This window comes from Athene cunicularia (genome assembly GCF_003259725.1).
Source record: "Athene cunicularia isolate RWA chromosome 19 unlocalized genomic scaffold, athCun1 chr19_part1, whole genome shotgun sequence".
Lineage (NCBI taxonomy): Eukaryota > Metazoa > Chordata > Aves > Strigiformes > Strigidae > Athene > Athene cunicularia.
In genome coordinates this window covers 4,994,158-5,020,357 of record NW_020799124.1, presented here as the reverse complement: position 1 = coordinate 5,020,357, position 26,200 = coordinate 4,994,158, and the positions used below count along the sequence as shown (strand labels likewise).

General features: G+C 45.3%; 1 protein-coding gene across 1 annotated transcript in view; it reads right to left on the bottom strand.

The window, feature by feature from the left end:
* Positions 1-22,438, bottom strand: part of SSH2 (slingshot protein phosphatase 2) — a 39,056-nt gene extending 16,618 nt beyond the window's left edge. Inside the window, exons 1-10 of the mRNA XM_026861827.1 lie at positions 22,422-22,438; positions 18,946-19,049; positions 14,136-14,200; positions 9,223-9,344; positions 6,725-6,793; positions 5,878-5,943; positions 4,530-4,724; positions 2,606-2,699; positions 2,362-2,490; positions 214-260 (exon numbers count right to left, since the gene is read on the bottom strand). Coding sequence (XP_026717628.1) covers positions 214-260; positions 2,362-2,490; positions 2,606-2,699; positions 4,530-4,724; positions 5,878-5,943; positions 6,725-6,793; positions 9,223-9,344; positions 14,136-14,200; positions 18,946-19,049; positions 22,422-22,438 — 908 coding nt within the window. The remainder of the gene's footprint in view (positions 1-213; positions 261-2,361; positions 2,491-2,605; positions 2,700-4,529; positions 4,725-5,877; positions 5,944-6,724; positions 6,794-9,222; positions 9,345-14,135; positions 14,201-18,945; positions 19,050-22,421) is intronic.
* Positions 22,439-26,200: the final 3,762 nt, after the last annotated feature.

The following is a 26,200-nucleotide window of genomic DNA, read 5'->3' as shown; positions in this document are numbered from 1 at the left end:
AGGGGATGTCAGTCAAGGTCAGGGTACAAGATTCTTTTACTTTAGGGTGCCTGTTAGTGGGACGCCAAGTTTGGAGGAAGCAAGAGCTTGTTCTGATCTGCAAACCCTTTAGTGAGGCTCAGGTTACACAGCAGGTATGGAACAGAGTTTGTTGCATAGACAAGTGTTGAGGCCAGGCTCTTGCTTTTAAGCTGATGGCCTGAAGCTACTTACCCTCTGTTCTGCAAGTCTTCCAAATTGGAGGCGTTCCATTCCGAGCCCTGCAGGGAAAACATGCAAAGGGACACTTCAACCAGAAGGAAGGCATGGCCAGACAACTGATGGACAGAGGGATTGTCACCAACGAACTATAGGAAGCAGCTGGTCAGCCAAGTGTTGGCGAGTGGGGGTTCTTTTGAGTAAAGGGGTACAGAGAAGAGTGGTAACAGGGCTGATGTTCAGCACCTTATCTCACCCCATTAACCAGATCTATTCTGAAGCAACAAGCAGCTCTGCAAAGCAGGAGCCCAGCACCATAGGTTGGCACTTCCTGCAAACGCTGACAAATCAACATTGAAGACAAGACCACTCCACCCTTTCCCTTGAGGCTGCTGCCAGCTCTACCCTGCAGAAGAGAGACTGCCTGCATTTTAAAACCATCCAGGTGCTCTTTATACATGAAACACCCATCACACATCAAAGGCAGCAACACTGTAAGCTCACTTGGGTTACACCTCTTCTCTCCACATTCAAAGCCTGTGTGAGCAGAGAAGTAAACACATTTAACCCTGGCTAGTGAACCTTCTTTGTGGCAGATGCAGGGCCTCCAAGTTGCCTGTTTCCTGCTCAAACACAGAAAGCCTGACTGAGGACAAAAATCACTCAAGACAAAGGCTTCCTTCAAAATTTAAGCTGAACGTATTTTGATCCCTGTTGTATTTACCCTAGCCCTCCAGACTTAAGTTAGCTTCATGCCATCTCTTTCTGGCCAAGGAAGAATACTTTAATTCAGGCCTGGGAACCACCAGTTTCCATGGGTATGGAAAACAATGCTGCAGTGGTGAAAGCCTTTCTCCTGTACTTTGACCCGCAATCAGCACCATCATCAGGTCTCATTTTCTGCTTAGTTATTTTAGCACTCCCTAAGTGGGATCCCACAGGGCTCTTACCTCCACCTGAAAGGAAACAGCTCCGTGCCCTCCAGAGACCTCACTGCACGCCTCTGCCTTGCAGTATACAGGCTCCTGAATTAAGCTAACGCCCAGCCCCAGCAAGCACTACCCCTCACTGCAGAGAGCAGCTTTTCAAATACTTCTATTGCACACATTAGCCACAGCTCTTCTCCTTGGTGCTGCCTGCAAGCCTTGTTTTATAGGTCATTCCCATTAAATGCACTCGGAGCCAAGACTCCAAGCTTTGCACTGGACTGAACTGCCTGCACTGCTTTTGACTAGCACTGTAAGCCTGCAACACATCTCTCTCCAGAGAACACATAGTCTACCAAAAAAAAAAAAAAATCCATTACATTGTAGGTACTTTAAGTTTCCTGGCTCTAGCCCACCACAATTTATTGGGAGCACTCACATTAACATACACCACCCCTTCTGAGCCATGGCACTAAGTTTCAGGAGACTGGGAGAGGCCCTCTTGATTTGGGAAGCCCAGCTGGCCCAAGTGGAATGGCTTTGTTTAAAGCTGAGCCAACCTCATAGGCTAGACAGCCCAACCAAACCTGCGTCCGTTGCTTCAGGGCTGGGAAATGCAGCGGAGTGCTGACTCACCAGAAGGAGGTGCAGTAATTAGACAGGCCCCAGCAGCAATGAAAGGCAACTAACCAAGCAAAACATTAAAAAGCGAAATGTTTAGGTTTCCTCAAGTGACTTCTCTCCAGGATTCTTTGTTAAACTCCTCTGCTCCTACCAGATCATATGAACTCAGAGCTTTCCATGATGCAAGAGTGTCATTCTACCTGCATGTTACACAGCTCTCCCCAGCAACTCCCCTCCCTCTTTGCTGTAGCTATGCCCTTCCTAAACACACGTATACTCTAAGAACTTGGCATTGGGTACCCTCGACAGTTAAAGCTGCAAAACTGTTCTTGCATCAGTGGAGACAGCCCTGAAGAGTAGTTAGAATTAGGACGTTTTCTCTTCTATCCTCTAGCGACAGGGTCTACAGCCTGGCTGGTGTTGTACAGCAAACTTTAGTACAGCCAAGAAGCTGGGCTGCTCTTCTTCAGTAGCACTAGTGTCTTGCTTAAGAGTATGTGACCCCAGGATCAGCCAACGTCTCCTTCAGAGTTCCTCCAGAGGCCTTTGTGTCAACCAAGCCATAGTGAAAAGTGTTAGGCGTGTTTACTCTTGAATTCACTGTTAGACTTACCAAAAAGACATGATCAAATATCTGTGTGGGGCTGTCCATCTGCCCAAGGATCACTATCATTTCATTGTCAATGAACTCCTTGAACTCCCGCAGGTTACAGACCATCTGCATCTCCAGCTCGGTCCGTATCTGGATGGGGAGGAAACGCAAGGAAATTTTTGTTTTGGCCTTTCTTCACGGTAAAGTACAGAGCTCTCTAGTTTGCACAACAGCACTTCCAGTGCTGCTCCCTCACCACTCTCACCTCTTTTGATGTGATGTTCTCCAAATCTTTCTGCATCATGATCTCCCTTAACTTGGTCTTAATTAGCCGTTCTGTGCGTTCCCGCTCAGTTGGGCTATCAGAAGAAAGCAACAGAGTGACTGGGAAGGGAAACAAACTGAACACATGGCACTTTTTAAGCAGGTATTGTATAGACTGGATACTCTGCAGAGTCTCATATACTCACACTACTTCCCCCAAGCATGTCCTCAGCTGGAGGGAATTTAGGTGACTGTAAAGCCCAGTTTAGATTCCCAGTTGCATATGGAAAAGACTAACTGAATGCTCCTAATCCACTGTAGTCATCCAGAGAACCTCTGGTATTTGGTAAAATTTAAATTGGGAAGGCTGCATTAAACTCTCTGGAGCAATATCTAAGCCTCCCTCTACCTTTCTTGGAAAGGTAACAGCTCCAAAGCTCCTTACATGGAGAAACGAGGGCAGCTAAGCCTCTGTGCATTCCTCCAGCCTCTGCTGCCAGGGCCCTTATCACCAGCTGCAAAAATAGCCTAACACCAGGGGAAACTGCAACAGAGCAGCAGCACAGAGCTGGCTCACCCATCGTCTTTAGAAGGGACCCAGCAGTAACATCTCACACCACCTTTCTCTGGAAGGGTGCCAAGATGGTGACTGTACAGACACTTCTCTGCTTTACAAGTGTCCAACTGGTTGTCCACAAATAAAAATCATGGAAGTTCCTGGTACTTTTAACCTCACACATTCAGGACTCAATTAAGAGAATGCTGTCTAGGTGTCTCCAGGAAACCATACAATTGCTGCCACCAGGGAAAAGGGTACATTGCATAAAATTTATATATGAAAAAATACAAGGGAATATTAATCTGACAGCCTGCCAAAACTTTTCAGCCACCCTCCTTGTACATTAAAAAACAATCAAGTGTGAAGACTTGTTCACAGCTGAACAACTGCTTAGCATTATTATTGACTCACTGAACTTCAACAACAGGAAATATCTGGGAGCATAAATCAACCAATGGCACTATTATACTGGTAAAGCAGCTGGGGCAAGTGAAGTCATTTCTACTACTACAAACCAGGCAACTAAGCCCTCACACTCGGCATCACATCTGGACACAGACTACCTTTGAGGTTATATGGTATCAGTACCATCAGCAATTACTAATTACAAGGGTTATAAACCTTGAATGTTGATATAGCCTAAACATTTTCCCTTTCCAAACTGTCTACCTATCTACTTCAGCCGCTGTTTTGGACCATGTATCACCAGACATCCTTGCATTTAGCTGGATGCAGACTGGGACCTATATACTGTCCTGTTGCACACTTGCAGAGCTCCTCAGGATGATGAAAAACTGCACTGTTCTTTGTCCCCATTCTCAGATGTATCAGATGGGTGCCTATGAGGATCCTTCTGAGCTCAGAGTCTCAAAAGTCCATACATAAATGTTTCACTTCACAGCAAAATTAACTGAGGAAAAAAAAGACCACGTTACTCCAAACATGTGCTTGGACGTGCACTAGTGTAAGAGCAAAGTTCAGAGAAGCCTGTTCCTTCTAAGAGACACTAGGCCTGGAAATCAGAGGACAAAACCAGCCAAGAGGAAGGCCTAGGTACTAGAATACACCACACCTCTCGCTCACCAGAAACACAGGACTTACCTTGCAGAAGCAAAGATGTGCAAGCCTAAAGCCCAAGATAAACAACTAGACTGAAAACAGGCTGGAGGAGATACAAGAGAGCCCCAAGAGCTAAACTTCCAGCGCTGGTGTCTACCTAACTAGGGGTCTGCTTACTACCTGGAACAGGAAGCTTTTCCTCGTTAATACCTAATTAAAGAGTAATCACTTGTGGAAACTGTCTCATTTGGATACTGCAGTGCTTGACAGCCAAACACTTCGGCTTAGCAGAGCCAGACCAACTTACACATCTGTGAAGAGGGCGGGCGAGTCGGGCCGGTGGGACTGGACATCTTGCATTGCATTCCACTCATTTACTGACAACTGGTCGGAGTTGATATGGCTCTCATAGTAACTGACCCACGTGAGGAAGAGGCTCCCTGGGTAGTAATTGTTGAGTCGTGCCACCTCACAAGCCTTATGTAAACTCTGCAGAGCAGACCTAGAAAGGGAAAAATACTTGCAGGATTATAATTTCTTCCTCAGGTTGGTATCAAGCACAAAGCAGCAGCCAAATCCAGGGTGCTGCTCATGTCCCATCCGTTAGTACAAACCCCAGTCCTACATGCAACAGCCCCTGGCACTAGGCACAAGGCTGTGGATAATCACACACTGCAAGAGCGCATATGCCTTAACTGAAGTATGAAAAGAAAAGCCTGGGTGGCAGAAAAGGTGCCCACATTTCAGAGGGGCAAAACCATCTGCATCTCTGGCTCCAAAGACTGCTACAACTACCTAAACCATATGTAAGATGCGGAGTTTGTGGCCAAGACAGGGTGCTCTGAGAACTACTGTAACATCAGCTCCCCTGAGTGCAGAGCAGGGACACCAGGAGAGCTGCACAACAACCAAGGGCTTAGGACTTGACTTTACTGAGGTGTTTAGGTGTCTGTCCTCTCTCACTGCACAAGGGATATCAGAAGTTTCTGCAGCTGCTGCTGGTAAACAAATCCTCGCTCTCCTATTTTTAGCTTGTTTTAAATCTTTGACTAAGATCAGAAGGATCCAGGTCAAAATCACTAGGGTGACACAGTAGCATGACACCCTGACAGGCAATGTATTTCTGCAATGCAAAGAAGCTTGAGCCAGAAATACTTCCATGGCCACTACATTCTTACATGAGCCACCCTAAAAGGGGAGAAAAATGCAGGCAGCTTCTCTTTCCTTCTCACTATCACAATGAACATATCTCACTGGAGACAGAGACTCCTAAAATATGCACAGCGTGTATTTCCTTATTTATGACAAATAAAAAAAAATGAATGTATTTCAAACACATGCTCAAAGCAATTCTGCTTTGGAGAGATTCAAAGCAGCAACCCTTTGCAAGGAAAATTACCCTATTCCTTCCTGCCCCCAGCTGAGACAAAGGTGCGGCTGAAGCAACATTAGAAACTCACTGCTGTACACCAGCACTTGCATGTTTTTTTATTTTGGTATGAAACTTCCTTCCCTGTCTCTGAAGGAGACTTCTAGCTGCTTGAGTAGGTCTCAAGATACCAATAATGCAAAGCAGCACCTGCTTTTTAAAAGCTCAGGCAGCCAAAACACCTTGGAAAAAAGGATCACTGGGACAGATTATAGTAAGTACTTACCACATTGCCTGTACAGACACTGGCTTGAATATATGAACCCTGTTATCTGTTGATACACTGAACCCTCTGGAGAGAGGAAAAAAAGGCACAGTAAAAATGGGTCCAAAAAGCCACTTTTTAGTTAATAACTGATAGTTTGTAGCACATTAGAAGAGCAAGGGACTAGCCCTATGCATACACTGATGAGTTCAGCTAGCAAACAGATCAAAATAGCAGGCTAAAAGCTCTAAGGTAACTTTTTAAAGCAGCTGCTGTTCAGGAATGAAACTAAGACACTGGGACAGTGCTGGGCTGGGCTGTTTACCTTGGCAACACAAATTCAGTGCCACAGCTGGGATCAACAGTCTCCAGCTAAAGTGATCCTGGGGCAGCTACCAAGGAAAGAAACATCATTCCACGCACTGCACTGGACAGCCTTTGTGACTGGCACAAACAAGAGTCTGCAAGTCAGGTGTCTATTTGGCAGAGAAACACCATTCTTATTTTATGTTCAGCCGAACGCTGCCTGCTGGAAGCGTGATGGAGGAACGCATAATAGGATCCCTTTAAGGAGCTTTCACTACACACCCACTCACCACTAAAAGCTCCTTTACTCCAGCTTAAACACACACAAGCCACCGTCTCAGTGCGTGTTTATTCACAGATAAGTCAATTATTGGTGTTCCCTGCCATAACCACTGTGATTTAGGGCCTTTGAGCCTACTAACTCGATACAGGCCAACACCAGGAGGGTCTGCTGGACCTGTTAGGGCTCTGCAATCATTTGAATCCTTCCCCATACACCATGCTGTAAGCTCACACACAGAGACCCTTTGCTATTGATCTAGAACATAAAAAAGACACTCACCCATCCCCGTCCAGGTGGATCAAGGTGTCACTCCACAGCGGCAGCACCAAGCCCATTGTACAAGTGCTACTGTAGTAAGAAAGAGAAGGTCAGCTAATCTACCACAGCACCACGCTATAATTCTAATTTTACTGCAACGGTCGCGTATTTTTGTACTCGTAAGGGAAAAAAAAAATAAAAAAAAAATCCCACTGTTGCTTCAGGGAGAAACAGTGCCAGTGTTGTTCTACAGGTGTCTGGCAAGGATCATTAACTGGATACAGGGTACAGCAGTACTCTTCCAAGCAAGCTTAAAGGGTTAACATACACCCAGGAGAAGAGCAAACAGGGTTCAGAAGCAGCAAGTTCTGTGCAGAACTTCAGAGGGGGCTCCCGGTCTTCAGTCAGCTCAAGCCTTTCTTTACTGATTAGTCTCTCTCAGGCTCAAGTGGTTTGGTTCTAGCTCTGATTTTGCAATCCACAGGTTTGTTTTCTTGTTTGTCCCTCAGCCACAGCTGCTGAGATGTGGGATCAGTATAGTGTAATAGCAGGGTGACTGGCAGCACAGTAGGTTAGCAATCACAGCCTATCACCCGTTGTTGACTCCTGCCCCTTCTTTGCCCTCCCACACCTCAAGGATGATGGCAAAAGCCAGCAGAGACAGACACCTCTTGGCAATCCCACTCCTCTCTCAGCTGCTTTGACCTCTTTGCCCTGAGTGTCACCTGGTTTCTCTAAGGTTGAGCAAGAAGCCAAGATAAAAGCAGAAGTCAAGCGATGGAAAAAAGGCAGGGGCGGGGGAACCCCAACACAACCTCCACCAGGTTGTCAAATGAAAAAGCTGAATCTCATAAACCTGTAAAATTGGTCCATAATCAAAGCAGCATCTTGATGAAGAACTGGATTCAACTGCCTCCTGCTCTGAGGCTTTGCACTATCTGCTCTCAAATTTCCACAAGCCCTAACACCCCGTCAGACTCCGCAGTTCATGAGAAGTGGGGAAAGAGCGTGAGACTCAAGGCTTCAGAGGCTAAGCAGACATGAAGCCCTGTAAACACACACACCTCGGAGCAACTGGTGCCCAGCACAAGCAGGCACTGCGGCACACAGCTATTTCTGTTGACAACATGAGATGAGCTCATGGAAAGATGTGTTTTTAAAAGGCTTCCCAAGGTGGCCAGGGTATTTTTAGTGATACTGTTCAGCAAGCGCTTATCAGAGACCATAGCAACAAGTCCACATTGAGTTATAAATACCAAGTGGGCTAGGGGAGGGTGTATCAGACTGACCATCCAGAACCTAAGTAACTCTGGCAGAAAGCTAAAATGACCCTGCTACGTTATTAGAGACTGAATACCAGTGAGCTCTCAGTTATCAAAGGTGGCTGTGCTGGTGTATCACAGCCAACAGCAAGCTCCAAGCTCACAACAACCTGTGCAAGGACAAGTTATTCTTGCACTACTGCAAGAGCATCTCTGAGCTACAGCTGTGCACACGTGCACAGGGAGGGAGCCAGGAGCAGCATCAAGCTAGTCCCCCTTTTTAGCAGGCATCACTTGAGCTAAGCTTCCAAATCAAGCCACTTGAAATTAAGCACGGTGGCTGTTGTGATCAGCAAGCTGTTTGGAAGGTCATTTCTTAGCCAAACGGTTCAAAAAGGTTTTCTAGTGACTCTGCTGACTACCTGAAAGTAATTTCTACCAACTAGGGTCAACAACGAGACTCATTCCTGTAGCAGTTGTGTATGAAACCTTCCAAAATGGTTTGAACATCCAGGTTTTTCTTTCTCTGCATAGGCCAAGACTTACTTACAACCCTTTAAGAGAGGCACATGCCTCCACACCCTCTCCAAAGTGCCTAAAATTGAAGCTTCTGCCTGTGAAGCTGCTGGGGGTGCTGCCTCCTGGCTTACAGTCACTCCAGCAGTAAAAGCTGTTTCCCTGCCACATTCTGCAGCCTTTCAGAGAGGTCAGCAGCAATTTAAATGAATGAAGCAAAAGCACTAAACCCCGATGACATACTGGTGTCTGGGGAGAGCACATATTGTAGAAGATCTGTCACCAGCAACCCCGACCTTTCCCATCAGGCCCTTTGTGCCGTGACCTTGGCAAGGGGCTGCCTGACAGTCACCTTCTTATTAGCTGCTCTCCTGAACCCTGATGTCCAGCCTCTCTAATTGCAGCTTTTTCTTTTTATGCGTGAGACTCATCCCTGTCTCTGGTGTGCAGATGCAGGGCTTAGGGACCTCACCATTCAGAGACACTTAAGGCCACTTAATGTCTTCACATAACGCTGAGGCTCAAAGGAATGGAGGAAATGCTGACCTGCACTGTTGCCTTCCCATCTGCCCGCTCCTTTCAAGAGATAAAAGGGGAATTCTGGATCTCAAGAAAGGTGTTAGGCTGGAAAATTTGAAGCAGTCTATTCCCAGAAAGCATAGACACCAGACAGTGACTTCTACACTTGATTTGACACGTGGGTGAACCCGAGGACTTCTCCCACCCGGACACTGTGAGTACCTGTCATTGGAAGAGAAATCCATTCCCAGGACAATGCTCTCTTCAGTGTCTTGTCTGCCGTTGGTGGACACTACCACCATGTATCTAGTGCGGTTCTGGTAGGTACTTTCCAGTCTTACAGCCTAAAGAAAGGAAGGGGAGAGATCAGCAGTGCAGCCAGCAAAACACACACTATTGCCTTTACAAGCCACTTGTTCATGCTGAGTGAGAGATGCAGAAGCAGTGATGCAGTTTGCACTAGTACGCATGGTCTGTACTTCTAAGCTGGGTCACCAGCAGAAGAGGGAGAAGCAACTTAGTCTCTTCCACAGTGCTTTCCTCAACAGCTGGGATGTTCCTGGTGCCTTCTGCACACAGGTCTGCTCTGTCCCACCAAGGCTGCATTTAAACAGCAGCCTACAAGGCTGGCTGCCACAGTCCTCTGACTGGTCCCAGCCTAGTGAGCTTCACAGAGCATTATGTGCTCAGCAAGACAGATGGGTGCTGAATGTATTCTTTACCTCTCAGAGGAATCTGTCCAAAGAGCTAGATCCTTCTTTTAAACTACTGTGTGCTACAATGAAGACTCTTTCCACAAACTTCCTGGACAGCTAGGACCTAACTGCTATGTGGTTTCCTGCTGGTCCTTTGAATTTCTTCTAGCAACCTCCCTAGTGCAGAAGCAATCCTTCCAGCTGACAGGAAAAGATTTCCCTGTTACTAAAGCGCATCCATGTTTGGATTCAGATTGCTTAGAAAACATGAAAGTCGTTGTGCTTCAGTGCTCCTACCACAACCAAGTGCACCCCTCTGGCAAAAGAGAGATCTAGCAGGACTGGAGGATGCCCGAATTTCACCCTAAGCTCCCCCAAGTCAAACACTACTGACAGCATTCAGAAAGTGGCCGTGCAGTGAGGTTGTGATCGTCAGACCAACACTGAAGCTCTTCAAAGGCTGAACTGAAGTGTAATCCTCCTCCAGAAGCCATTATGAATCAAGAACTGAAGTGACTCCAGCAAGTTGTCTTACAGACAGACTGCTGGTTAGTAAGGAGCCCATGGAAGGGAGCCCAGCATTTTAGGTTTGGCTATAAACATATGCAGTAGTCAGCCTTTACTTGCAACGCTTTTTGGACTCTGTTCCAAGCCATTTGCAGTTAATTTTAGTCACAGGATCCCAACTAGAGAAATTAAGACATCCCTAGAAAGGAAGTGACTTAATTATGTATACTGAATCTTAACTTTGGACAGCCTAATCCAACCCTAAGACGCTATCTGGCTTCAATGTTTATTTATTGTTAAACTGCTTCTTGAACTTTGAGCAGGGCCTACAGAGAGCAAACACAGGGAAGAAGGAGCCGTCACAGCCCAGCCCCATGCTGCAGACAGACACCTGCCTGCTATGACAGAACCCAGCTGCCAAATTCCTCGTGACCCAATGGTTGAAGCTTGAAGCAGTGTTTGACGTCCTTCACAAACTGAACCTGCTTTCTTCAAACACCAGGCCTCCTGAGCCATTGCTTGTGTAGACACTTCTTGGCAGCCTGCAGGAGTTCATGGCTCAGAGAGCCCAGTTTAAACAGCGATTTTTATCCTTAAAAAAGCTCACAAAATAACTATTGTGTGGGATCTCTCAGGAGTAGGGTGCTTTTCCCAATACACTCCTTTAGTTCTTTCTAACTTGGTCTTTCTTGAGGCCAGAATGGCACCTCCTAGCTCACAGAAAGCCTCCTGTGACTTCCTCACACCTTACCTGTCCACTAGACAGTAAGTCTCTGCCACAACATGTGGCAGAGTCTACAACAAAGGTTAAAATAGTGCACAGCTGCTAAATCAGATCTTGCTATTTCACCAGAGTGCTCTATTGCAGGAGACTATGCTGAGAGCGGCAGGGAAAGCTTCCCCGTGGTGTTGCAGGGAGAAGCAGCTCTAGTGATGGGGGCAGAATAGCAAGTGCAGGCAGGAGACTGTGCTGACTGTGTCTTCTAGACTTGTCCAAGGGGACTGAAGACTAACAGAAACTACCCAAATGCTGATGCCAGCAGACAGACATGCTCTGTACAGAGAGAGACTGTGCCCCGCCCTGTCTCTTTAGGATAAGTCATGCTAAAACCAGCCTTATTTTCCTTCTTGCTCCTCAGGTCACTGGGATTCCTTTGCAAACACAGAAGATCAAAGTGGTCAGTCCTTCAAGGTGTGAATTCTGCCCAAGACAGCTGCTTCTACAACTAACCACTTGTAGCAAAACAGAAAGGGTGCTCTTCAACCTAGAAGAGCAAGCAATCACCAAGATCTTGGTAGTTAAAGTCATTATCTGCATTAAGAACCAAACCTCAAACAGAAACACAGACGCCTAAAACGGGAACAGGCAGACAACAGTTGCCCCATGTTCAGAGCATCCACACCTGAGTTCTGCTCTGCTTCTCCTGAGGACAGTCCAGCAGCAAAAAGATCAACATAATCTAACTCACTTTGCTAAACCAATTTGGTTAGCAGTAATGGGAAGTGTGGTCTGAATGCAAGACCCTTTAGAATAGGGATAGACAAACGGCCGACCAAAGATCACATAGGTTCAAGTCAGTGGGGTGGGATTTTTCAGAGGGCCAATTAGGAGAAACAGGGCATGGCTTACTGTGGCTCTCTAGATTCAACACTTACACCCTTACCACAAAGCAAAGAACCATGATTGGAGCAGATAACATGTTTTGCTAAATTTACTAGAATAATAAAATAGCAAACTTGACACTGTAAACCAGCCAACCTCAAAAGTTACTATTAGAGCTCCAACATGCCCATCAAATCACAAATTAGTCTCTAACCTTTTCATTAAGCACGAGTTCATATGCTCACCCGACAGCAGGAGCACACCAAGTAAGTGGTCTGATGCCTTTTAAATGAAGGTATTTGAAATCCCAGTCAATCTAGGGAGGATGGCCTAGCTTCAGGGACTGTGATGAGATGAAAAGTTCTTTCTCAACAGCTCATCTACATAGAGTTAGCTTTCTCCTTAATATGGAAAGGTTATTTATAATCTGTTCATGAACAACTCATCCCCTGTACTCCTTTCAGGGCCAGCAACATTTTTCTTAGTTTTAGGCTCACCTAAAAACAAGCCGACTTTATCTTCTACTGCATTAGCGTTTCATCAGAAGTACGACGTGGTATTTTACCAGCCCTTCTGAACAGCACATTCCAAGTAGTAAGTTCATACTGACCTTTCATCTTTTTCATGCCACATGATAGTAGGTGTTTCATACAAGAATGCATTTCTCATTGGGATATTTGATTTGAAGACCAAAAAAAGTGCCCAACTCTCTGAAGTTTTCTTTTATTACTGAACGCATGTCAGTGAACAAGTCCCCACCCTGCTAAGCTACAGGAATACTTTCAACCAGATGTACTCTTAATTAATTTTCCTCCTTCCTACTGATCTTACACTGGTACCATTGCTCTAATCCTGCTCTCATGGAAGGCTAAAAAACTCTGCCAACAGCTCCAACAGAAGCAAGAGTTGTTCCAAATTTTAAGTGTAGGTTTATAGAGGATTAGATTCCTCTGCTGCCCTCTGAGCTGTGAAGTCTGCCCTCTGAATGACAGCAGCCAACACGAGAAGAGAATGCATTCCTCTCAGTACTGTTTATATTTCAAATCTCATTTGTATCTACTATTTTATGAGAGAGTCCATTGCAGCTCCGCACACTCTTCATTCGTCAAGAATCAATTAAATTCAAGTAGACTATCGAACTTAACCTCATGCAAGATTTCAGCATTCCAAATGTAGCCCCAAACAAAAGGGTTTATGTCTCAGTCCACAAAGTCCTTATTCAGCTGTTAAGGCTAATTTGTCCCAAATCACACAATGTAGCTAGTGATATTGCTGAACAATGACTTGTTCAATAGCTTCCAATGTTCTAACCCGGGCTCAGATTTGGAAAAGCACTGAGAACCTCCATTCCCATCACTTTTACTGAAATTTTAGTGACACCAAGGTGTGCCTGACAAAGTTTAGGAGTAGGTCCTTTAGTTTGCTTACAAAGATTTCTTAGGGCAAATTAATTTTGGTGGTCGTTTTTAAAATTAAAGCATTCCATAGTAATCTTGGCCATTTCCAAGCTATACTCATACAATCAGTCTAGCTCCAGCATAGCTCAGGAGGATTCAGCAAACCAGAGGTGTCAGAATAACACTTCTGATGCTGGCAGTCCTACTTTGGGCATACGTTGCTAAGATGCACCAAGACAACACAGGAAAGAAACTTCAGGCTACTGAGTGATGAGAGATGCAGATACACTGCAGTCATGCCTGACCTTGTAGAGCACTTCAACATGTCCTAGACAAATTCCTCACTGCTCTTCTTTGGCTTCTGGAGGTCTTTAGGACTGCATATCAATGCTATAAACAGCAATGCCTAATTTTCATTATATCACTATAGGAGGCAACAACCCAGAAAAGCAGAAAGACAAGGTTCAATATAGGTGCATAGCTACGTGGGGATCCCACATGCTCCTTCCTGGTAAGCCATGGCCTTTTGGGATGCAACAATTTAGGAGAGCTGAGTGATGAACACAACTGAGCTAACATGGAAGGGCAGGTGTTCACGCTGGTCAGTCACCTACTCTTGATTTAAATAGGACACCAAGCCGATTTACCCAGCTTCTCTGTTACAGTACTTTTTGAGAGCGTAAATGCTCACTATTTGGTTCACACAAAGGCACTCTTCTAGCCATACAATTTGTCTCACTGAACAACCAAAAAAGCAGGTCTTTCATAATTAGCTGCTTTTCTACCTCTGTGGTTGCAAAGATGACTCCCCAAAGCCACTGATAAAACCACTCTCACATACACCACTGCTTTCGTGAGTTACACAGGTGTATTCGTCAAGTGGAACTTAACCTTTACATTCATTAACAGCAGATAAGCAAAAAGCCAGCCTACCAGTCTGATGTTGTCTTCTGGGCGGAGCAGTATGAACATGGCCTGCAGGTGTTGCTGGAGATCCCCTGCCGGCAAGAGGGAAAGGTGAATGCACAAAAATAGTTTTAAATCACATGCAAGTTCCTGGCTGTCCAGCCAGAGCAAATGTCCACCAAGAAACCTGACACATCACCATGACTGTTGTCACTTCCCCCTAACTCAGAGATGACAAAACTCCATCTCTTAGTCAGTTGCCCTTTGCTCCGTGTATCATCTGCTCCTGTTTTACCATGCTCTCTCCTAAATCCTGTTATCTTTTTCACAGAAATAAGAAGTTTCAGTACTCTTTTGTTCCTTTAAAGGACAAGGCAAACTAGGTATAAATGGACCCCACCCCATGCTTCACAATCTCATTCTACCACCTGCTTCAAATCAGCAATCTGTCATTTCTTTTACACCAATTTACTACTTAGTGCATAACTACTAATCTAGACAAAAGCATCCCCTTTGGAGTGAGATTTAGTCCCATCTCAGAGCAGCACATGCCCACTTACACTTACGTACCAACCCCACCCAAACATAGCTAAGAAATGCCACCTGAAAAACCAAGCACCTATAATTTTTCCTAGATAATGCAGGAAAACTGAAAGGGGGGAAAAAAAAACCAACACAATCATGCAGTAACTTTAAAGTCTTCATAAAAAGAGCTAAGTGTCCCAGGTTCCTAAAGCATGATGTGTTTCTGTTGGTACTGCTGCAGTGAGTTCTCAGCACTACTCCCTGGCCCATACAGAACCAAGAGTTTCCCAGCTAGGCAAGCACATTAACTTCCGAGTGTCAGTAAACAATAACACCTTCAGCTATGGGCTGTTTTTTTTTTTTTTTTCCTCCCCAATCATTACCTGGAAAATCAATCTGCGTTCCCAGAAAGGAGAGTGCAAGGCTGCCAGGTGTGTGGCACAGAATGGCAAGAGGAGCCTTTACTCTTCCACACTCTCCCACTCCCACACAGATGGGAAGCTGAGTTTAGGCAACACTGCAGGGAAGAGCATGAATGCTGGAGCAAATATTCAACGTGAGAGACTATGAGAGCATTTTCTAGGAAGGTTGACCAGCCTTCCTGACCTCCCTTTCTAATTCATTGCTACTTCAAGGACCTTTAGAAATAAGGAACCTCAGACATGGAGCAGCATCCAGAGTACCACAAAGAAGAAGAGGAAGTAAGGAAACGCTGCCGTGTGAGAGCATAGTACCTAGTTTCCAAATGATTTTTATAACTGGTGGAACAGCAGTGCTGAAGGGCTGCTGCAGCCTCTCTCCTGGTGGGACAGAGGCAAGCTTGCGTGGAGTGGGCTATGCAGGACACGGCATTCCCTGCTCTCGTCTTCCTTCCTCCTTGAAACACATTTCAGCGGATGGAGAATGAGTCAATGCCCTGGGACTGCATTTTTAACTAAGGGTGGGAAAAAGTGAGGCACTTTGCAGTGCTGGGGAAGTCACATACAAAGTACAAGCGGCGACAGGCACCTGCAGCTACTTCCTGCCCAAGGACACTGTTCCCAGTGCTGGAGTGGCTGGCACATACCTCCCCTTGAACAGCAATTATTTAGGGAAATAGGTAACACAGGAAAGGCCAGCTCATCCATCGGATGCTTGTCCTCCCAGGGGGTCAGTGGGAGACAGGATTTCCCCACATCACCACCAGTGCAAAACCCTGGCAATGCTGCCCAATTCCACCAAGTTTCAGATGCTAGCACAGTGGGAACTGCTGAGAACTGTCACCTCAACAGGCAAAGGTCCCTCTGCTTCATGTGGCACCTCCTGCCTGCAGCCTGGAAGAGCCCAGCAAATATTTGACTCATGAGGCATTCACATGCCTTAGGCACCTGAAATGAAAGATGCTTCACTTGAGTTTTTCCCTCCCCAGAATATAACAGTACCCACCTACTGCAGCCAGTAATTAATTCACCATCAGGAACCAGTTTAAGAGCTAAAGTTTCCAGAGTTTAAACAACACCCCCAGGACTACTGGATTATCTCAATACATTAAAAAGAGAGGAAGTTTTTAAGACAACTCTTTCTGCAAGGCTCAGTCAAAAAGCTCCATCATCTCTCATCCTCAGAAAGTTTATTGCACTCCTCCCTGTTCCCCAGCCTGCCCTGCCAGCCTTGGGGGCTCCAGAGCTAGAAAGTAAAGTATTGCTTCCTTGGCCAGCTTTAATTGACTTGCAGCATTTTCAGCCCCAAACACACAAGGCATTTTGTAAGCTTCCTGGATTAAGAAAAAGCAAAGGAAAGGTTTGAACATGCCAGAATTAGCACAAAGATATCACATCCTGCCCTATGAAGAGCTGTGGCTTTGCTGGCATCGGTGACATGACTGCTGCTTCCTATCACATTGTCCAGCAAAGAGCAGACGCTTTTGTTTCCTTCAGAGCTGGCAGGCTAGGTGCAAAGCATCAACTAGGGTGGGATCTTCAAAGTGATTTACAGTATCCCAGAGATGGCAAAAGCCCCAGGGAAGTTACATCCTTTTCTGGCCTCCTCCAGAGTGCAAAAGCAAGCCCACCAGCCTCCAGAACGCAGCCCGCTTGCCAGGTGGCACAGGGCACAGGCCCGCCCAGGGAGAGGAGCGTGGACAGCTGGTACCACATCTAGTCAATCTGCCAACTAGTGATTTCCATCACTAAAGATGATTAAAGAGCTGGGTGTGAGCATTAATTATTTCCTGTTACGCATTTACTCTCTATGACGGATTCTAGCACCTCTGATGAATTAGAAAGGCAGGTCAGAAAGGTTTGTCAATCCTCCTAGAAAATGCTCTTGTACACCTGAAACACTACTGCATCCATAAGCAGCAACTTCATACTGGAAAGTTATGTCCACTCTCCATCCTCCTCCTAATTTTGTGTGCCAGAGATAAGTCATGACACTCACAGAGGAATGAAAGTTGAGTGCAGATTATCAGAGTCCAAGAAAGGAGACAGTTTACTCTGCCACATGCTCTGCCAGCTGACTGCCAATGGCTGGTTCAGCTCTCAGAGTCAGTCTCTACATCCCTGCTTTAATTTTGGTGGCACAGATGTTTTGCTCAGGAAGGTGACACCGCTGATTCCCTTGGTGTCTTGGTCTGCTGGCATACACTGTATGTTAACAAAGTTCACAGAAAAGGAAGATGGTGCAACACTCATACCAAGGTTTCTTTTCAGTGAAATCTGCTAACACCATAATAAAAATGCTACACCATTCACATCACTTGACAAGCAAGGAAACTGAGGAAAGGACAAGTACTGATGCCTTGTTAAATCTCAGCCCATACACTGAAGAGAGGGGAATAAGAGTCTTCTATGAACAAAAATCTAATCCCTTAGGCAAGCCAGCCTCTCCGGTACAAAACACCTTGTTGTAAGCAATTACAACACATTGGATTTGCTTTCTTGGCAACATGACTTCTAAAAGCTCTGGGCTGATGAGATGAGTGACTATTTTGCACCAAGGGCTCCAGACCTCATGCTGTAGCAAGAAGATAGATGAGGCAATAAGAGAGACTCAAACTGTTTGTGCTGCCTTGCACAGGTTCCCAAAGAAAACCATGCAGCAGGTCTCCTCTAGAAGGTAAAGCCCAGACAGCAACTACCAGGGCTTCTATTACACGGAGGACTTTGGAGAGATTAAAAAACAAGACAGGTCAGGACACATTTTTAAAAAACTGCTAACTCTATTTGCACGCTGAACAGGATTTCACTTCAGTTTCAAGCACAAAATCCAGCTTTAAATTAGGTTTCAGAACAATTTATTTTCATTTGACAACTGGTAATTAATGCATCTCAAACCAATTTGGGCAGTGCTTGTACTAGGCCTAAGTGGAAGTTTGTAATTAACTGCTTTTTGACTTAAAGTCTTTCTATTAAAGATGTCTGTAAATAGATTTTTGAGGTGGACCAGTCATCAGGTAGGTAACTCTGCCAGATGTAGACCTGGATGACAGTCTGATGGTATCAAAGTACAAAGAAATTTACACCTGGAACCAACCAAATCACCTTCTGGTGGTCACTCTTTTGTCAAAGAAAGTTGACTCTGGCCTCTGTTTCTGTCTGTCCCATATGCAAAAGTCTGAAGGTCTCAATGTTGTTTTTTCCTGGTGACTGCTTAATGGAAGGGAAAAACCCCACACTATCTGATCCCTGTAAAACACCATCAGTGAATAAGCACCATACACACCATGAAAAACAACCTCCCCTGAAATGTTTGAGTTTCATTATTCAAACAAAGAGTCAAAGCAAAAACACAAATCAAACTTTCAGCAGATAAAGTGTGTGGAATTATGCCTGACTCCTTATTATTCAGTCTGCTCACACGTCTGAAAAGTCACACTGACTTTACTCATAGGCTTCCTCACCTCCACGCAGAGGTAAGTCTCCTCCCTTTCCTCCATCATAATCGGTTACTTTAAGATCAGGAAGAACAATTACTCATCCCGTATCATAATCTCAAGTTTCTCGGTGTGATGCATGAAGGTTTGGATGGCAATCCTCCAGCTCCTCTCTCATACAAAAATCACAGGATGATATTATGGGGGGCAGTTGTTCTCAACTCTCCGTGATGTCATGACTGCTGCCCTGATACTCGTTTGATACTGCAGGATGAACAAGAGAGTACTGAAACTTTCTTTTTTTTTCCCACCAGCATTAAATATCACAGTCTTGAGACTGGCAAGTCTAGCTTTAATACACCCCTGGTGTAAACAGAAATGTGTGTTATCTGGTGAGAAAGGCAGACCCAGAAACAAGAGTGAGCAGACAGGCCTCAGCCGTTGGATGTAACACATTACCTGCATGCTTGTTGCGCCTGTGACTGATCCTGGGAGTAGACGACCCATTTCCCCGTGGCAGGAAGAGAGCTGCACCTTTCACAGTGAGGAAGCTTTCGCTGATGCTGCAAGGGGAGAGACAAACGGTGAATAAGAAAAACTCTGGATTATCTTTAAAAGGAGAAAAGCAATGGAACAAGAGAGATTTAAGGCACTGAACGCACGCTCTGTTTTGCAGGGATGTGATTGAGACTGAATTATTTTGTTGGTAAAGAACTCCCCCCCCCTCCAGTAAGTACTGCAAACACTTATATAACTGAGAACATGAACAGGGAAACCCTGAAAAGCATAACACATGCCTGGTGCCGTCCTGCCTGCAGAGGTGGAACCTGAGCAGGCAGAGGGGATTAACCTATGGCTATATTTTTGATTTGAAAGTCAAGATGAGAGATCCACATTTCTAAATGGCGATTAATACAGCAAGCCCACGCATCTCTGTAATTACAGACTCTGTTAACCCTGTGCTTTGTAGTTCAGACACAGCTGGTGCCCTGCAGAAACAAATGTCTCCCTTAAGCAGTTAGCCAAAAGAAAATTAGTGTACATAACAGATTAAGAAATCACGAAACTACTGTCTATGAGTTGTATGATAATTAACTCTCAATGACTTATAAATTAAAAGCAAAACTGTAATGCTGTTCAATTCAGACATCACTTACTGCCTTAATTTTGCCCCTTCTGAAGTCACACGAGGAGAGAGGTTTGTGGAAAGGGGCAATAAAGAGCTCTCGAGTTCTGTGGAACAGCTGATATTTTAAGCACGTCTTCCAGTGGTTTTCTTAAGAGATGCTGTGGCTCATGGAAAAAGCAAGACACGCTACAGATTTTGCAATTAAGCCATCCTGTTGCATAGTTAAGGGTTCCTGCTTTTCTCGGAATTGATAAGATAATCATACAGTCTTTGAAGAAAGCCAGAAACAATTCTACAGTCAACAGGATGGTTGATGAATATGATAAGACAGGATGGGAGAGTCCCTGGCATCATGCATCCCAGCAGCTCCGTGTCTTGAAAAAGACGTTGGCTTGCTCTCTTCAACTGAACACAAGACTAGGAACTTCTTAGTTCCTTTCTCTGGTTAAACAAATAACAAAACTAATTATTTATTCCCTTCCTTTAAGAGATGAGGACCAGGAAATGGTAAGAGTAAAAAAACCCCGCCATATATTTGAAGAAATTCCATGTTACAAAATGCAGGTGGAGGTTAGAACATGCCAAGTCAACTCCCTTCGCAGCTACTTCTGCTCTAGCAGCCCCTACTCCAGGGACACGCTGCAGTAGCTACTGGAAGGCAGGCATACGCCTAAGCACCACTGAAACAGCATCACAGAGAAAGCAGCTGTGACCAAGAACCAGGACACAGATAGCATGAGCCTGTGATCTTCTAGTTTCATGATGTGAGGTTGACTCCTTCAGCAACAGGCTTTACTGACTACGTTTGTATAGTCACAAGAATTACAAAAGCTTGTGCTAAAGCTGCATTTCCCCCTAACCTCAAGCGCATTTCTGGGCATCTCTCCATTTTCCTGGTGGGGATATCAATAAAATCAAATTTTCAGAGCTCCAGCAAAGCAGATGTACACTCAAAAAGACCTTTTTTAAGCCTGTAACACATCCCAATGTATGTTTTAAGCCTGTAGCGCATCCCAATGTTACGCACTGTCTGTTATAACCTCACTACTTCTCTTTACTGACAAAGTTTCTCCCAGGACTGTTTTCTAAAATTAAACCAGATGTCAGACAGGCACTGGATGTTTCAATATAACCAGAATTTTAAAAAGGAAAAAATCACTCATCCCAAATTAAAATGGATCAGAGATCTTTACCTATGCTGAAGTTTAAAACAAAATTAAAAAATAAATTTAAATTCATTGGGCACACTGAGCACAGATGTTTCCTCAGACTCTTCTCATATAAAAAAAATTGACTGAGCCTTTCTAGCTTCTGGTGACAAACAGATCCTCTGAAAGCCCTCAAGCTACACAGTTTCTCAAAGCCTAAACTAGAGAAACACTGAATTATCCTGAAGCCACTAACTTTAAAAACAGTAAGAGTAATTAAAAAAAAAAATAAAAATCTTTCTCCCTCACTTATCTTGAACATATTTCTATTCAGACACTTCTGCTTTCAGGCTCACACCCACAACGGGAGTGGGGCAAGAGAGTAAGCTCTGCTTTGCTGAGCCTTGTCAGGAAAGGCAACAAGATGCAGAAAGTGTGACAAGACATCCTCTCCTTCTGCTCCTCCCATTACAATCTCACCACAGAGGCAAACAAACGTTAAAGCTGCACAGAGAAGAAAGAATACTGCAGACACAGCCAATTTTCACATAGTTAATTTTATCAACAAAGCCAACAACTAATATTAGCAATTCTTTAGCCTGTGCCTGAGGTTTCCCCAGAAGGTTGAATTAGCAACTATTTTTAGTGGATAAAGCAGCACATAGCTAGAGGGCTGAGAGGTTAAAAATCTTGTCACTTCCATCACTTTCTCTTATCATCAGCACTCTGCCAACCACCTGCCCAGAAAGGAAACATGGGCAGAACTAAAGAGATTTTTTCTCATCGGGTACATCCTTCCAGGTGGCCACCTGTTCTCCTAAGGCCACAGAGAGTCTTGTTTTGGGCCATTAACCACAAGCAGTAAGTTTGACTTGGTAAGGCTAGGGAAAAAGAATGTAATTTCCCATACAAAGGGTCAGTTGGAACAGCTGAAGAATGTGGCAAAGCAGATTATTCTTGTGGAACAGGGAGGTCAAGTGGGCAGGGCAGGAGCAAGTGCAGGAGATGGCCATCAGCACTGCTGCAAAAAGAGCAGATTAGAGGAGACAAGAGCCTCGTCCTTCTACTTGTTACAGCTCCGGGGACTCTTGCTGTGCAGATGAGGGCACAGCACACAACTGGCATTCTGGCATCACCTGCCCTGAACCCCGACCCCCAGACACATCAGTATCCAGCATAGCACCCTAGCAAAAAAACCCATAATACACACACAACCATGCCCTTGCTCTGAGATTCAAGCAGGAAAGAAAATCTTGAGAGGAAACGCAGGAAAGTTTATAGGAAAGTCCTAACAGTGAAGTTTAACACCATTCTTTAGGGAGATGCTCATTTTGGTGTCTGTGATGTACTTACTACAGGGACAAAAAAAGCAATCACTACCCTGACATCCCCTATACCACCCACAGCCGGCTGCTCCATTTGGGTCCATCCTGCCTGGATAGTCCTAGCTGTGATCTTTCCCAAAAAGTATCATATTTCAGGGCAAGATAACCTTTGGATACTGTCCCTGATATATAAGGAGCAAAGATACCTCCTATAGGATGCTAACAGTAGTCCCCACTCTGAGATGCTTCAGAAACAGGAAAGGTGGAAAAGATGTGTGTGAAAATGGCACTCAGAGGCTCAAAACAACTCTCATGATGCGGGACTGCACTCACCACAGCAGCAGAGCCATGCTACTATCGGCTACTGATTTTTCCTGCTGAGAACTTAATGGCTCCCAGGCATAACCTGGGCTTTGAAATACTTCATAAAATCTGCTTCGACAGAGCCTACTGGAGCTTCAGTGCTCTCTGAAACAATCTCCTGGAAATGGACCGGGTATTAAAAGACACTAAATGTGGTTAAGGGAAAAGCTGAGTCCAGGGCAGAAGACAGGGAGCCAACTTGGCAGAGGTAACAAAGCTGAGTTGTATTTTATCAGCACACCAGGCTTGTCACCAGTACTCTGTAGTACAGAGTGGCTTTCTCCTGGAGAAGACTTACTGGGATGTATCTGTGAAACAGTTATTAAAGCTATAAGCAACCCTCAGCACTACAGCTGTTAAAAAAGCAGCTTCTGTTCCAAGTTTAGCCCATTCACCTTGGAAGTAAAATAGCAACCTTAAGGCCACCAGTGATGTGCTATTTGTAATTCACCGCTCACTGGGAAGAGAACCAACATAAGCGGGAAGCGGAAGACTTAAGCAACTCCTACAGAAATTACTACTTGTACCAATTTTTCTCCCAGGCAGAAAAGATTTTGTAGAAATTGTACAAGGCACATGATCAAAACTGTTTAAAGCCTTCTGCACGAAAAGCAGGCATTCCCCCCAGAAGATTTCTAAACATCAGTAAGAGCACAGAACAGAAGTGAGTCCCATGCTCCCTCACTTGCCATCCCATGGCTGAGCTCCTTGTGCACAAGGAAAACACTGCCTGCTTCATACCAAATTCTTATTATGCTACAAAATTGGGGAACCACATAAAACTTACAGGTGGCAAACCTGTGTGTGTATATATATATATATATATTCAATAGTGAATGCCTTCCTAGCTGTTACCCTGCACAACTCTGTTCATAAATTGCAAGCACAAACACCAAATAAACTGTTTTGATGACACAAAAGAAAATGTTCCTGGTAGCAACGTGGTAACATGAATCATCTGATGCTTTGCCACTACCCCCTTGGACGATGCCTTCCACCTAAGGGGCTGCACCACCAGCCGGGAGGTAGGTGAGTCTGCACCACCCTCCAGTTTTCTATGAAAAATTCTCAGTCCTCTGTGTATAATATTCAGAAAGGAACTATGTAGTCTTTTTTAGAAACTTTTTCATAAAGAAAGGAGAGAAAACCTTTTTAGAAGGAAAGCAAAGAGGCACCTGAACAGCTTCTGGCAATGTTTTATCCTAATAAGCACTTAATTAAGTTATTGGGAGCCTGAGGATGACTTTCCAGTCAGCTCTACTTACTCACTGGAGCAGCTCCTTTACAGCAAGCTCTGTCCTGTCCAGCCCAGCCCTTAGTTGGGCACCTGCCAAGTAGCACAACTGACAGAGCTGGCACCATCCCCTGGAAGGTTCAGCAGAAGTCCTCCCACCACATCACCCTGCACAACGGCACAGAACGGCTCAGCTCCTGGCACCTCCTCACCAGCCGTGCCCGTAGCACGCACCGGCAGCAACACGGGCACTGCAGGGAGGTCACATCCTCCTGTCTTCTTCTATTGCCCCATGTCCTTAGAAGAAAGGAGGAGATTAAAAAGTGACAGGATAGAGGACATGAAGATTTCAATATATCTGATATTTGAATAAAAGCTCATTACCTGTATTATTTACAGAAATGCAAACATAATTTCTCTGTCAGCCTCAGGTATCTATTAACTAGAACCCTGCAGAAAAATGCTCTGGAACAGCATCCTAACAGTTGGCAAGCTACAGCTCAGCACCAGCAGGCTGCACTGGGATTTCAACACCAAGCCCAGCTCCAGCTGTGGCTCCCCATGGAACAGGAGTGTTGTGCAGTAAACCATGGGGGCTTCCAACTTCTGAGCAGAAGGAGGTTTTCCTAAAGGGTTTCTCTTGGGACACAACCACCACCCAGCACAAGCTTTGCAAACACAAGCAGCTGCCCAGCAGGACTGTGCACAGCCAGGAAGTGCTTCAAGTTTCCAACCCATCTGCAGGACTTACCCTTCCCTTCCAGCAGCCTGCTAGACCTACAAAGGCAAACAAAAGAAAAGCAGAAACACTGACCTAAAGCAGGCAGACAAGTCTGACAATAAGGAATGACAAGTTAACACTGGTGTTGACCAACTGGGAGCATTTAGCAGCCCAAACCCTGAAAATGGGAAGTGTCAATGCAGACATCTGTACTGAAGTGCTGGGGATTTCAGCTGGGAGCCAGCTCTACCAAACGCCGCTCACGTGTGCACTGAAAGGCAGCCCCCACCTGAAGAGCCAGCAGCTAAACAGGCGTAGGACAGGGAACAGACACGCTGCAGAAGGGTGTCTACCAGGAAGTGAGGAAAAATCTTGCATGTCCAGCTCCTTTCCCTCAGTTTAAAGTCAGGTTGCTCCCTCAGGAGCCCCCCGATGTTTTTGCTCTAACACGAGCAGCTGGAGTGTGGTGCAGGGGGGAGTACACATCTCTGCACTGCACATCTCATCTGCTGCCAGCTCAGCTCTATCATCCTCCTTTAATTCATAGGCTGCAAAACACAACCCCAAAAGAGAGACCAAAATTCAGATGCTGGCAGGAGTGGCATAACAGGCGTCAATACTTAGCTCATTCCCGAGGCCACTGGAGCCAGGCGTGAAGGGAGGGCAGCTGGGGACATGAGAGCAAGCTCTTGTAGCACGCCAGGACTCACCCTGCAAGAGCAGCAATTCCAACTGCAGCTTGCTGTGCCTGGTGTGGAAAAAGTTACAGGAGGGCAGGCCAAGCAGCCTGCTGTTTTTCTCAGCACCTCAAGCCATTTCCCTCCCTCTTCCTGCTCTCCTTCCCAAACTGGCTGTTTCCCTTCCTCTGCAGGCAGGCCCGGGGCACAGCATCACACCTCCCTCCAGGACAGCTCTTGACACCAGCCTCCTCCTCACTTTACCTGGCCACAAGGAAAGTCCTGGTTAATAAAGCATCACTCCCCATGCCAAGGGTGCAACAGTGGCTGGGTACCCAGCTGGATGCCCATGCAGCCAGGCAAAGGCATTTCTCCATCAAACCACCAGACAAGAGCATCACAGACCTCAGCATCTCTCCCTAAGGAAGTGCCTCTTTCACCTTCACTGTAGTTTGTTTTTCCATAAACAACATCCCTATTTCCCTTGCTTACTTTTTAAAACATGTGGTTTAATAACTGCCAACAGTATTAATGAATTATACAGAGGAGAGGAATGTTTGGCTTCCAGTTTAAGCCTTTGCTCCTAGGCAAGTGATGAAGGCACCTGGTTCTCTTCATGCAGAGGCCACATCTCAGGGCGTGTAAAGCAAAGTAGTACCAGTCACTAATAAAAAAAAAAAAACAACAAACCAAAACAAAACACAGTGAACAAAAAGTCACCACAACAACAGGGAAATGGAAAAGGCAAGGATAACTCAGGATTGCTCTACAGTGACATGTGTATTAACAGGGTCAGCTGGCAGTGCACACAGACAAGTCTAGGCTTCTCTGACATCCAAAATAGCAACAAACCCAGTGCAGAGCAAAACAAGGGCCACGACTTACCGAAAAGGGCTCTGTAATACTGTCAACAAGAGGTGACAACACTGAGGGTAGGGAGAGAAAAGGGAAGTGGTTCTCCAAGAAAGGCCACCTCTTGCCACTCAGCACTTTTGCAACTTAAGAAACAGCACAAGGAGAAAAACAAACAAAGCGTGGGAACGCGCTCCATCTCAGATGTTTGATGCAATCTGCATTTTTAGCAACATCTGCATTTGTGACTTTTGGGGTTTTTTTT